The sequence below is a fragment of the Haplochromis burtoni genome, unplaced genomic scaffold (genome assembly GCF_018398535.1).
Source record: "Haplochromis burtoni strain Fernald_Lab_line unplaced genomic scaffold, NCSU_Asbu1 Contig_427, whole genome shotgun sequence".
Lineage (NCBI taxonomy): Eukaryota > Metazoa > Chordata > Actinopteri > Cichliformes > Cichlidae > Haplochromis > Haplochromis burtoni.
This window is the reverse complement of record NW_024582788.1, coordinates 115,863-130,494: the sequence shown is the minus strand read 5'-3', so window position 1 is coordinate 130,494 and position 14,632 is coordinate 115,863. Positions and strand designations below refer to the sequence as shown.

Genomic DNA, 14,632 nt, shown 5'->3' with positions numbered 1-14,632 from the left:
TAAACATAACAACTATTTATCTAAAAATGCAGCCAATACACCTGCGTGTTTTTTTTCATTTTCTACAACCATTTAAAAATATTACTAAAACTAAAATGAGAGAACAATCAGGTGTTGCAATAAGATGCCCCACAAATGATGTGTGCCAGTAAAAACAAGTTTGTCCACCAAAAGACAGAAGAGCACAGGGACAAACCTGCAGGCCCGACAACAGCAGGTCGTATCACTCCGCTGGTTTCTACTTAAGTGTTTATTCAAATGTGCCTTTGTGACATTCATTAGTGCCCTCACTGACACACAAAACAAAACGACTACACAACAGAACAACTACAAAAACAACACACTAAGTAAACACTCCACACTAAACGTCACAAATCTCCCACATCTAAACTCTCTCACTGCTCGCTCTCTCTGCTGCCGTTACCGTCACTCCCAAAACTTTTCCCTCTTCCTAAACAACCAAATCCCACATGTTGACTTTTTTTTAATTGGTCGACATGGTGCATTTTTCCACCATAGAGAAAGTGGTGGCTTTTTTCCTTTCTTTACTAGTTTTCGTGCTGTCCTTACAAAACGCTTAAAGCACACACACACAAAACAAACGTCTTGGGGTGGCAAGGGATCATTTTAGGGTGGCACTTGCCACCCCATGCCACGCTTCTAGATCCGCCCCTGTCAGGAGTCCGCTGTTCTCGGCAGCTCTAGTGACCCTCGACCTCCGGGTCTGCTATGGAGCTGGCAGGGTTTTGGATCATTGTCATGTTGGAAGACCCAGCCTCGTTTCATCTTCAAAGTTCTCACTGATGGAAGGAGGTTTTGGCTCAAAATCTCACGATACATGGCCCCATTCATTCTGTCCTTAACACGGATCAGTCGTCCTGTCCCCTTGGCAGAAAAACAGCCCCATAGCATGATGTTTCCACCCCCATGCTTCACAATGTCTGAGACGTTTTCTCCGATGGTTTACAAGTTTTTGGTTTCTGAATGCATCTCCAACCTTTATCTCATGGTCTGAATTCACGGGTGCATCTGCTTGACACGCTCCTGCGATTTATCCCTCGTGAGTGTACTGACCTTGTACTTGGCCAGCTCTCTAGTCAGGTCCCGTGTGTTTGGGATCTTGCTCACCGTCTCTGATCATTACACGGAGAGACGTGGAGCCCAGTCGGGGATTACGTGTTTGGTTTCATTTCGATGAGTCCCACAGTTGTACACTGCTTGCCTATTGTAGATTCACTCTTCCCAGTCTGGTGCAGGTCTACAATACTTTTCCTGGTGTCCTTCGAAAGCTCTTTGGTCTTGGCCATGGCGGAGTTTGGAGTCTGACTGTTTGAGGCTGTGGACAGGTGTCTTTTATACAGATGATGAGTTCAAACAGGTGCCATTCATACAGGTAACGAGTGGGGGACAGAAAAGCTTCTTACAGAAGACGTTACAGGTCTGTGAGAGCCAGAGATTTTCCTTGTTTGAGGTGACCAAATACTTATTTTCCACCCTGATTTACGAATAAATTCTTTACAAATCCTACCATGTGGATTCATGGATTTTTTTTTCACATTCTGTCTCTCACAGTTGAAGTGTACCTCTGGTGCAAATTACTGACCTCTGTCATCATTTTAAGTGGGGGAACTTGCACAATCGGTGGCTGACTAAATACTTTTTTGCCCCACTGTATACAGCCAGGAGCAACCCCTCCCCCAGAGTTCTCCACCAATCTACACTTTCATATTTTGTGGAATTTTTGTTTTTAAGATGGAGCTATTGAATTTGTGAGTTTATTAAATTGAGTCTGAGTATTTAACCCATGTACTGTACAGCACTTTAGTCCAGTGTGCTACATGTTTTAAAGTGCTTTAGCTACGTTCACTCTGCAGGTCTTAATGCTCAATTCCGATTTTTTGATCAAATCCGATTTTTTTGTCTGCTCGTTCACACTACAAATAAAATGCGACAGCAAACGCGCTCTAGTGTGAACGCTCAAAGCGGCCGCATGCGCAAAAGAAGACGTCACACACAACGCGCTCTGTTTAGACCCAGAGCAAACAGTATTGTTTGATGATGGCCGTTACAGTTTTTTTCTATTGGTTTGGCGCAGTTTTCACAAGCAATTGGTACATTTTCAAAACTCTTAGTACTTATATCACAACAGATCATCAAAAGTGCACCTTTTTCAAACATTTCAGCATATTTTCAATTGTGTTAGTACAATACACATAATGACAAAATATCATTTTCACTACACAAAATAAGTGTTTCATCTAAATAAATGTTTCGTTCACAGTTACTGCCTTTCATAATGTTATCACTATAAAATTTTTGATTTGCATCTCTTATTATTCAGTTTAATACATTTTTCTGTCATTTAATTCAACCGATCTTAATGTTTAATCAATGAATCATTCATTATGTCCATGGATTTTCAACTTGACTGATTGTTGTCTGGTCATTTGTAAGTTCCTTTTGAGAGGAACAATGTCCAGGTGAAACAACTGCGTTCAGAATATATTCAGGTACAACACTAAACTGGCATGCAATTACTGTAACAGAGGGTGATGGAGCTGGACGCTGCTGTGAATCATCACAAGTATATTTTTGTTGATGAGGCCGTTTCAATCTGGCAAAAACTAGACACAGAGGACGTAACCTTATTGGGCTACCATCCACGTCCCTGGACAACGTGGGGGGAACATCTCAATGTGTGCAGCTATATCTGAAGATGGTGTGGTAGGCTGTAGACCAGCTCTAGGGTCATACAACACTGAACACCTGATAGTTTTTTTTTAAATGAACTGGGGCAGGCCTGTCAGGGAGAAGACATCGTCTATGTTGTTGTGTGGGACAATGTCATGCTTCCACCATGCACAGCTGGTTCAGGAATGGTGTTCAAACACACCATGATTCCCCTTTCCTCAACCCAATTGAGAAATTCTTCTCTACATGGAGGTGGAAGGTGTATGATCGCCATCCCCATGAGCATGTCTCCCTTCTTCAAGCCATGTGTGAAGCTTGTGGTGATATAACTGCTGAGCAATGTCAAGCCTGGATTCGTCATGCCAGGAGATTTTTCCCACGGTGCCTGAACAACGAAGACATCCACTGTGATGTTGATGAAAACTTATGGCCCAATGTTAATGACCGGCTTGATTAATTGTATAAAAGTGATGAAAAATAAAATAATTAATAATATATTTCTTATGTCTGAACATATGTGTATATTTTCTTTTCGTGTAAGTTTTACAGTTCAGTTACACTCATTCATCACCAAGGACAATTTGAAACGCTTACCTTGTATTATTTGCTCCTGTATGAAATGATTGGTAAAAGTACTACGTTGAAAAAAGATCTTACTGTTTTGTTTGGGTGAGTAAAGCAAATGTTCTCAGAATATATCACAATGATCATGTGTTCTGCAACAATGGTTACGTGGAATGAAAATATGTGCAAATACAATGAACTCATGACATCAGATTTGGAAGGATGACTAGTGGTGTTACAAATGTGATCGAATGTGAGTTTTGTACTGAGAGATTTGAAAATGCACACTTTAGTTGTGAAAATAGTACCATACCAATTAAAAAAAACTGTAATATAAAGTTATTTTGTTATTTACATAATAATGTAACTAACCTAATAATGATCCTTATTGCTGTTTTAGAGAGGAGCGGTGCTTCAAAGGATAGTTGCAGATTTCTGTCAGAATCTGCAGATTATACAGTACAAATAAAATGTTCACGTTTCTCCAACATTGTCTTCCCAACAGTTTCACTGATATCTACACGTGAAGCGTTCGCGATGTCTTCTCTGGCGCTGATAATTGGCGTCTGTCTTGTGTCGGTGACATAAAAGACGGATTTAATGCGACCTGACCGTTCAAACAGCAGTCGCTTTCTAAAACATCGGACATGTATCGGATTGAGCACCACATACGAAAGTGACCCAGATCGGATTTGAAAATATCGGATTTGTGCCGTTCACACTGTCATACCATGATCGGATATGGGTCGCATAGGGTCAGAAAAGTCGGATTTGATGCGCTTTCGCCTGCAGTGTGAACGTAGCCTTAGAAACTTTTTTCTTGGGCATTTTTGAAAATGTTTAACATTGAAAAAAAATCCTTTTGATCCAGACAGTTAGCTATATCATGTATTAACTCAGTAACTAAAACCTCAGTATTTTAAATGTAAGCTTACCTTGTTCAGAAATCAGCTGAACGCTGTTCTAAGAATCCTTCAGACACAGTAATGCCAAATAATATTTTTTCTGCCAGAAAATGTGTATTTGATGCAAAAGACTGCTAGCTTGTTCGTTTCTCAAAAAGTGTTCATGGGAGTGTAAAATGTTCAAATGTAGTTTTCAATAAAGTTTTTTTAATCCACTCTGAAAAAAGTAAATACTCAAGCATTTGCATCGTGGTTTTATGAACAAAAAGTGATTGAAGTAAAGAAATTGAAGTTTAAAAAAAATACACTCATTACAAATTTAGCTGATTAAATACAACAAGAGGGTTTTTTTAACAGAACTTTATTGAACAAGTGAACACACAAAGTGAAAGGTCATATGAAAAAGACATTTTTCAGCAGTAAACCATAACAGGATATCTCAAATCATAGCAGCATAAACGCTAATTTTACCTGCACAAATCAGCACAAACGTAGCACTAAAAAAGTAGACCATTTTGGTTTGTTTTGGAGCAGTCTGGGGGGATGGTGACCTTTGAATGACCTATAAAATAAAGTTTAATATCTCAAAAACCGTAGCAGCGCAAACGCTAATTTTACCTGCACAAATCTGCACAAACGTAGCACTAACCGCTCCGGCTATTTGCCTTTACGTTTCAAGTGGGTGGGGGGTCAGCTTCACTCTGCTGGAGGGAGAGAGAGCCAGGGACAACAACGTCACATTAGAAAGGTATAGTAATCATCCACAACTATTTTCAGTTGCAGATGATAAAGGATTCAGAAAGTTTATTCATGCAGGCCCATCTGACAAAATATGCATCTTCTTTTTGTTTTCATATTTTAATTTATATTTAATTGTGTTGTGGTTTGCAGTGTTTTGTGTTATTTAAGTTGAACTGTGACTAGTTGGTTTTTGTATTATATGATTTATTTATTACATTTTATGTGGAGTGAATAAATAAAAGTATATTTACGGTAGCCCCTAGAGACAAAGCATGTACAAACCCAGAAGCACATACAAACTCCAAAACACGTAAAAACTCTAAAACACGTAAAAACTCCGAAACACGTACAAAACACAACAGAAGTGCTCCAGGATGCTAGGGCGCAGTGTTGAGCTTTTGTTACCTAGTGGCTACACAAGCCAGCAAGTACCAACGATCGGATTTAGTGTGTGGTAGTAACAGGTAAATGAAAATGTTTTTGAATTATTTGAATATATATGAGTGCTTGTGTATAAATACACAAACACATATGCTTTCAATTGTGTAATTTAAGTGTCTAGGTAGCTCTGTTTTGGAAGTTCAGTTAAGGCTAGAAATGTGTTTTGGAATTTTTACGTCCTTTTTGGAGTTTGTACGTGCTTTGTCTGTAGGGGCCACCGCATATATTATATATAAACATATATAAATAAAAAGGCCCTGGGGACTTTTTGTGGCTTTCTTTTTCCGGTTACAAGCCATTTGCACTGTGTTGAATGGAATATAGCCAAATTTTACAAAAAAAGTTTGGTATAATTTTATTTCAAAATTTAAGTCTGACTTCCTTAAATTAGCTTCAGTGGCTAAGCTAATAATGCACATCCTCTTAAGGCCCTAGTGGCCCATTTGTGCCCCATTGAAACCCATTATAAACGCTATTTTTCACTGCCCAATCATTACCATCAAGTTAAATGTCATCTTTTCACTTTCACTGTGACTTTGAAGCAGGGGTCTTAGAATTGTAATTCTTTTTTATTTGTCCACCAGGTGGCGCCCTTGTTTCACATTTGACGCCTGCTGGAAAATACAACATTTACAGCTGGAAAATCCCACATTTACCGCAGTGTCTTTATGCTCAAATGATGAGTTTGGGTCACTATCAATGTGGGTGTGTCTTAAAAAAAAATAAAGGAGTGTGTGTCTAACCTCAGAATCAAAGAGTGTGTGTCTAATTTCAAACGTTTTTTCTCCTTTTGAAGTCCACACTGCAATGCAAACAAATCAAATATAAAACTAATACCAAAGCCAAATTAGACTTGTTTTGTCTGCAAGCTCAGGTTGTTTATGCAGCTGCACTAAAGCCGTGGTTATAAGAATGAGCAGTAGCGCGGGAGTAGTCTTTTTCACAATGGCAAGACGGTACAACACGGAGGAAGCGTTGCAAATGATCCTGGACCCCGAGTGCGAGGATAGCGCCTCATCATCCACCGAGGATTCGGGGGATGACGCGGAGATTTCTTCGGAGGAGGAAACGGAGGAGCTGGAGTCCGGTTCCGACTCATATGGATCAGAGTCTGAAAATGAGAGCGGAGAGATGGAGGAAGAATCAGCAGGGTGGATTTCCAAAAATGGAATAAAATGTTCTCCATGCTACCATGTCCGAGAAAAGGTTTCACTACATCAGCAGCGCTCTCCGATTCGATGACAAACTTTCGAGACCAAGACACCGTGATGACAAACTGGGTCCATTTCGCAAAATCTGGGATATGTGGACCCATCGCCTCCAGATGATGTTCTGCCCAAACAAGGAAATTTGTGTGGATGAACAACTTATTCCTTTCAAAGGGAGGTGCACCTTCAGGCAGTATATGCCCAAAAAGCCAGCAAAGTATGGTCTGAAGGTATGGGCGGTCTGCGACGTAGAGACGTCTTATGCCTGGAGACTGCAGCTCTACACGGGCAAAGCAGCCGGTGGGAGCGAGATCAACCAGGGGATGCGAGTGGTTCTGACAGAGGGGCTCCAGGGACACAGCGTCACGTGTGACAATTTTTTTACTTCCTTCCCTCTGTCAGAGGAGCTGCTCAGGCGAAAAAATACCCTGGTTGGCACCATTAGGAAGAACAAGCCCGCGCTTCCGCCACAACTGCTGCAGACAAGGGGGAGAGGAGTGTTTTCCGTCTTTGCTTTCACTACTACGCACACGGCCGTGTCATACGTCCCCCGCCGCGGCAGAAATGTCCTCCTGTTGAGCTCCAAACACCGCACTCCAGGAGTATGCGACGACCCGAAGAGAAAGCCCCACATAATAAAGGATTATAACAAATCCAAGGGAGGTGTGGACAAACTCGATCAGGTAGGTGTCATTACGCATCAGTTGCGCACGAATTTATTCATTCTTGCTCATATATTCTTGTGTAAAATATACGTAGGTTTAATGTTTTTTGTGTGTGTGTGTTTTGTTTTTTTATTAGGCTGTTGCCACCTACACCTGTTGAAGGTGAACGAGGCGGTGGCCGTTAGCCCTTTTCCACCACCTGATCGACATTTCGCTCTATAATGGTTACGTCCTGTGGACCGCGGTTGACCCAGCCTGGCAGAAAAGCAAAGCAAAGCTGTATTACAGAAGGAGGCTCTACATCGAGGAGGTTGGAGAAACCTTAGTTCAACCGCACATTGCCAAGAGAGAGCGACTTCCCCGCTCTTCCCATTTGTGAAAAATGCGCAGGGTGCTGCTGCTGCTGCAGGTCCCTCTCCAGGCCCCTCTGCAGCCATCAAATCTAAGGTGAGGAAGCGATGTGACCTTTGCGCAGGAAAAAGGAGGGTCGTTACCACCTGCTGCAAATGTGGGAAGGCCGCATGCAAGGACCACAGCCTGACCATCTGCAGCAACTGCTCCACCTGAGCAGGACTGCCCCCCCCAGCCCCCATCTCTCACTCTTTATCCCTTTCTCATATCTCTCATACCTTTCCCCATTCCAAACAGTATATGTTCATTGTTCTAAAGTTCTAAAAATAAAAGTTTTGTGGTTCAAAGTGATCTTGTATTTTTATTTTCATATTTTTTTTTTAATTTTAGAACACAACAAGGTAATAGTATTTAGTGGTAATAAGCAATAAGTAAATAATAAATGCTAATAAGCAGTTAACATAATCAAAAAGTGAAAACATGATCACCATTATATTACATTTACTGTGCTCCTAGAAAAAATAGTAATTGATCAGAATGAATGTTGGTGCCAATCTTTGGTCCATCTAAAGGCCTAATTATAATAACAAACGAATATTACTTCAAATGTTTTTTATGGAAAATATTTAGTTTCTTTGTTTTTTGGGGCTAAAAAAACAGTGCGCTCATGTAATAAAACTGTGATTTAGAGGGTTAAAACAACGAAAATATAATTAAAAATTTATATGAATATTTCAGGGAGAAGTAGTTTTAAAAGACTGACCAATTTAAAGTGGAAAAAAATATGAATATATAATATTTTTATTGCACTTTTTGGGGCGTGGACGTTTTGGTCCCTTAGAGCTTTTAAAGGGTGCATTTTTTTAGGGCCTAACAACCTAAAGAGCCGGAAATTCTATCACTAGTAAACTGCCATTAAACAAAACAGAAGAAGAAGAAAACCCCTGCACATGCACGGTACGGATCGGGTAGACCCGATTTGTACAGTCCGACTTTGCACATGCACGGTACGGATCGGGAGTCCTGATCCGTAACTATCTTTTTATTTTTCGTTTTTGTCTATATTATATTGAAATGTTTCATTATTGGAAACATTTTAAGAGATATTTATTATTCTTAAAATCTTAACAGATACTCTGACCTGTAACTATTGTAAAATGCTTCGAGTGGAAGCAGTGGCCTTTTGGCAGAGGTGGGACCAAGTCATTGTTTTGCAAGTCTCAAGTAAGTCTCAAGTCTTTATCCTCAAGTCTCAAGTCAAGTCTCAAGTAATGTCAGGCAAGTCAGAGTCGAGTCTCAAGTCACTGGTGTAAAAGTCCGAGTCAAGTCACAAGTCTGAAACTTTGAATTTCAAGTCCTTTCGAGTCTTTAAAAAAATAAAAAAAGAATGTTGCAGTTATGCTAAATGTAAATATTAGACCATGTGATTTTTAAATCTGTGTTTTTCTCAACACATGACAAAATAGTGAACTTAGAAAATATACACAAATTGTGAAATTGCACCTCTTAAAATGCAGCTCAATTAAACCTAGCTCCAAGAATAATTTTCACCGACAGTTCTGAGATAAGCTGCATGTTATTCTTGGATGCGCTTGTAGGACCGGCTTTAAAATCGCATGACAAAAATATCATACATATTTAAAAAAAACTGCATCACCAACGTAGCCTGGACAACATTTGCTAGTTAGATGAAGTCAGCTATCTCATCGTAGCATATTTATATGCATATTTATAATCATACGGTTCTTGGAGTGAGTGCATACACTCATGAAGTTTAGTAACTTCCGGTCACTGCAACAAGCCCAGGTACAGTTTACCGACGGATGGGTACAGGACCTTGAAATGCACCGTGTAGAACGAAAGACCATCGTACGTATCATAAGTTTACCAGTCTCACAAATCGTCTTCATAAATACACATTCGTTAACCGTTTATTAATAGGACCTTTGAGCTCAACGGTAATTAATTAGTAGTGGAAATAATTTCTGGTAGCATCACAGAAATGTAGCAGTGACAATAATATTGTATGCTGTAATCGTACTGGGCAATTAGTGATACAAAACAACTGTTTTATCCTGTGAATAAAAGTATATGTTTTTGTCAATGTACCATAATAACAGAAGCGAAACGCAATATTGTGTCAGGACAATTCACTATTTATGCACAATAAACAAAGGAGCATAGCGCGACAATTTCTGTTCAGCGCCAGACTTGCTTGTAACCTATATCACCAATTATGTTAAGAAAAATGACGTATTAACTACTACAAAACACTGACCTTTGTGTAAATGCTTGGAGCAGACTAACCTGTGAGCTGGAGTGTTCTGGGACGTTATATTTGGTCTTTGAATGGCTGCAATCCAGTCGCCTCTTTGTTACTTCGGAAACATGGCTCGAACAATTTCTCTTCAACGACGTAATCCGATAACAACCGATCTCTTTACCCGTCGGCTTCCCGTGGCTGTCATGCGACCGGCTATTGCAGTTAATAATACAACAGCTTCTTGACATTTTTGTGTTTCTTTTTATCGCTGTGTGACTGATTTCAATTGAAAGCCTGCGTGCGCTAGTACCTCTTGCCACGAGTTCCCAGAATCCTTTGCGGTTTACCCTGAATGACGTCACATTTTCAATCTCTATATAATATGCATGTTAAATTTTATATTTGGGGTGAAATATCAAGTCTTTTCAAGTAAACCGGTTCAAGTCCAATTCAAGTCCCAAGTCATTGGTGTAAAAGTCCAAGTCAAGTCACAAGTCTTAGAACATTTTTTCAAGTCAAGTCTAAAGTCATAAAATTAATGACTCGAGTCTGACTCGAGTCCAAGTCATGTGACTCGAGTCCACACCTCTGCTTTTGGACATGCGGGGTACGGATCAGGTCTCTGATAGGTTTGTAGCTTGAACCTATTCGCTGGAACGTTGAAGACAATATAATTACACCGCAAAGCAAGACACGAAGTAGGCAAAGTTCTTCATGTTTCTCGTGCACGGGAGAGAACCGGACAAACGCCGTTCCTTCGCTTGACCCCAGTTGCTCTCGTCCGTTCTCCCGTAACACTGCTCTTTTATTGAGGTTACATGAATATGCATAGGTTCATTAACATATGACGTCTACATACACACAAAGAGTACCTTGCCTTTGTGTGTGTGTGTGTGTGTGTGTGGTGTGATTTGTGTGAGGTCAAGATGTGACCCTGTGAAGACTCCCCAAAGCTGGTGCCAGGAGTCTAGCAGGTCCATCTGAACAAAAGGCTCTTATACTTAAAGAGATATACGTGTTTGCTATACCATATAACAAGAGAAGATAGGATCTCTCTTATACTCCTAGAGTGCTCTCTAATGCACACAAAGTTTGCAGACTATCAAGGATCAAACCTCTACCAATCTACAACTAATTATAAAACTCTAAGCATATATAAGTAGATATTTCTAAGCATAAATGACAATCAACAATACAAAACCTAACAGTTTCCGTTACGGATCGGGTAGCGACAGTGACAGACCGCATTTGGAGTACACTTGGGATTGGGACAGCCGTCGTCGCGTCGCTGTGACGTAATAGGTCTTTCAATGCGTACTCCGAAGCGTGTGGTCGCTGGATTGGGACACAGCCTCTGTCTCGAGCCTTGCTGTTCTCATATTGTTCCCTGCCACTGAGAGTACACCTTGGATGGTTCTGTAGAGAACAGCTGGTTTATTCTCCTGCCTTCTATCTCTCTGGCGTATCTCTTCAAGTAGCTGGCCAAGGCTATGAGTCTTGGCAGTGTTATATGTGTGTGTCGCACCATTGATGAAAACTTCTTTATAAGTGACATGAAGACGAAAACATCGAATGATCCAGCATCATTTCATATTCACTGAAACTCCGAAAACAAGCAGAACCAAAGAATGACATAGAATTATTTTTATTTCATTCTAAGCCGAGCCAAGTTTAACGACTCAGCAGACACACAAAACACACAACCTTCATTACACAAATGTTAATATGCATAATAGGAACATAACAATATGAAACATGTAAGTAGGTTAAGGCAGACATTAGTGCTTTCCAAAACGTGTTGATGAGTAGTTGGTGTCAGAACTGTTTTTTTATTTCTTCACATATAAGGCAAAGTCGTGCTTTGGTCTGACAACAGACAGTAAAGACCATCGCTCAGGGCAGCCTCTATTATTTTAAAGTCATTCGATTCATTTTACTACATCGGCATTAGTCCCACATGGAGCAAATTTAGATGCAAACCACACACACATGCTTAATATAACCATAGCTTCATTTGTGGAAGTACTACTTGCCATTAGCTCATATCAGCAAAAAGACAGAAGAGAAGCTGCCTTCAAACTACTGAGAACCCAAAAGCAGTCTGAGGTGCACAGGAGCCTCGTCACAGTAAGCTCTGACTGTTAAAATGTCATCAGATAAATATTTAAATAAATAACAGCAAGAAGAGGTAAAGTGATGACTCGTGCTGACAGAAATGAAACATAAGGTCAAACGTTTCTATCATACCAGGTGAGGGTCATTGTGGTGCATTCACCGCGTACACACAAGGAAGTCACACATGCAATGTTTTCATGTATAAACAACTTTCCACACGTTGGACATATTTTTAGTTCCAAAAGGATCCAGCAGCAGCACTTGGTCATTTCCATTAGCACAGAGGGGATTTAGATCAACATGTTCTTTATGGGGAAGAAATCCTGAAACTATCAGACTCCGCACGAGCGCAGCTGAACCCAGCTGTCAAATCACAACTAGGCCGAAAGCAATCTGAGGGTGGCAGCACAGCCCTGCACTAGAGTCCGGTCGTCCTGCTTCATGGTGAGAACAACAGGCTCACAAGCAGACACGGTGCTTTGTCTCTGCAGGCTGAGCAAACAGCCGGCACAAGCTGCCCCACTGGTAGGTAAACACAACGTGTTTGCATTTAAATATTCAAGTAAGAGCAAAATTAAAATGAATGGCAGGAGTAGATCCGATCAGTGTATAAAAAGCTTAAACAAACTGTTGTCTCTAATTTTCGCTACAGCACAAAGAAGAGAAGCCAAATGTGCGGTGGCTGAGTCTGTACAGGACGCAGACAAAGTTAGACTGCGTAGCATCACTGACAGACTCTGTTAGGATGCAACAGGATGAATTTAAAAAAACATTTTAGGAACATGGAAACTCTTTAATGGGAATCTTTGAGCGTTCAGCCTCGTTGAACCTTTTACCTTGTGTAACTGCAAACTGGCATCATTGCCTTTATAGGCCGAACTGACTACAAGCTGAATCTTGAGTGTCTTTGTTGCTAAGATTCTTTAAATTCATGGTGGAGCTGAGGAGAAAACAAGATCAGACCAAAGTGCCATCTCCATCTTCGGGAACATGTTACCAGGCTTTCTTTTCCTAAAGACTCTATCATACGTCCTTGATGAATATGCAGACAGGCTTTTGGGAAACATCTGAAGCATTTTTAAAGAATAAATATTTGTAATAATGTCACAGTCCAGGTTCATTCAGGCCTGTTGCGTCGCCTGAGGCCGGACACGAGCTGCTCCGCCCCAATCTCCTCCGTCTCACGTGAGGCTTCTAAAGAGGGTATGAGCTCCGAGTGTTCCCACCCTCCTTCCTCCTCTTCTTCCTCTCTGTCACATTCTTCCACCGTTTCGTCTCCATCATATTCCTCTGGTCTCACTTCCTTCGTCTCTTCACCTTCTGCTTCATGCTTAATGTCTGAATGCTCTTCAGAAACTCTTGCAGTAGGCTCTGCTTTCTCGCTGGACGGCTGCTTGTCTGAAGTATCACTTGCCCCAAGGGACTCAATCAGGTCGTCCAGATTACGCTCGCCACCTGGAACAAAGAAGCTGATTAAAGAACATTTCTTCTTGTGCACGTACCGGAGAGCCAGCAATAAGCTTTATGAGTCAGGACTACACATGACATTGCATGTTCCACTCAAAGATATTTTTGTTCAACACCTCGACTTACTCAAGTTTGCCAAACATTTACAGCAAAGTTGTAGCAAATTTACTGAACAGCATTTCTTATTTTGCACCTAATGTGTGTGATAGGAGGAGCGCCTAGAGTTTCAATGTTTCAGTTTCAATGAAACACGGCAGAACTGAAGTAAACTTGATGACAGGAGGACCAAAATCTGCATATATCTTGTTTTTACAGCGAGCGGTGGATTTCAGTGTTACATCTCTCCGTGCCTTTTCTCAGCAGTGTGCACACAGAGCAACTTCCCGTGAAAGGTGGTGTCAGTCAAAATGCAGCTATAGCAGGGCTGTATTAGTGCGTTCGATTGTGTGGCTGCTGGTTAAGTTCATATGCACAACATTCCCAAACCAAGCTGTCCTCTTTGCATTTGACAAGACAAAGACAAACAATTTTATAAGCCAGAAGTGAATCGAGTGCTGTCACTCAGTTTCACTCTTTAATTTGTAGTAATAATAATGTTACAGCGTCGCGGCACAGAATTCAGTTTCAGGCTAAGAAAGAAAAGGAGACGAGATCAGATTCCTTAAACAGTATCTGCTGTGATGGCGTTTTGTTGCTCCGACAGTCTAAATGTCCATGCTGCGATGATGCAGGGAATGACAGGTTAGTGCGGCTGCTCCTCTCCGTCAGCTCTGACGCCAACACTGAGCGTAGTATTTCTGCTTCGACACATCACACGTGTCAGCTGATTATCTGCAGAAATGGTTTTTAATAACGAATCCTGTGGTGAGCAGAGTCTCTACCAAAGCTCAGCCAAAGGTTTTTAGTTGCTTTGTTTTAAAACAACTAAAAACATCTTTTTAAAATTGCATTTCGTTAACTTTTGTCTGTTTTTGTTTTATACTGCGTCATCTCTGTCTGAAGCACTTTGTGATCTTTTATCTATGAAGGTGCTATATGAATAACATTAATGACTTTTATTCAGCCTCCTTTCATGTATCTACACTTGTGTAAACACACTGATTTCAGAGTAAAGGTGCATTTTTACTCTACTCGCTCCCTCATTTGCTCCCCAGGTTGCTCGTGGCAGATTTTTACTCTACTCGCTCCCTCATTTGCTCCCCAGGTTGCTCGTGGCAGATT

The 14,632-nt window shown here is 40.8% G+C and overlaps 1 protein-coding gene across 2 annotated transcripts in view; it reads right to left on the bottom strand.

Annotated features, from left to right (window-relative positions):
• Nucleotides 1-11,458: 11,458 nt before the first annotated feature.
• The window catches only part of ccdc107 (coiled-coil domain containing 107), a 23,205-nt gene continuing 20,031 nt past the window's right edge, over nt 11,459-14,632 (bottom strand). For both annotated transcript variants that reach the window (XM_005944957.1, XM_014340938.2), the window contains exon 6: nt 11,459-13,399. In XM_005944957.1, the coding sequence (XP_005945019.1) occupies nt 13,062-13,399 (338 nt within the window). In that variant the 3' untranslated portion in view covers nt 11,459-13,061. The remainder of the gene's footprint in view (nt 13,400-14,632) is intronic.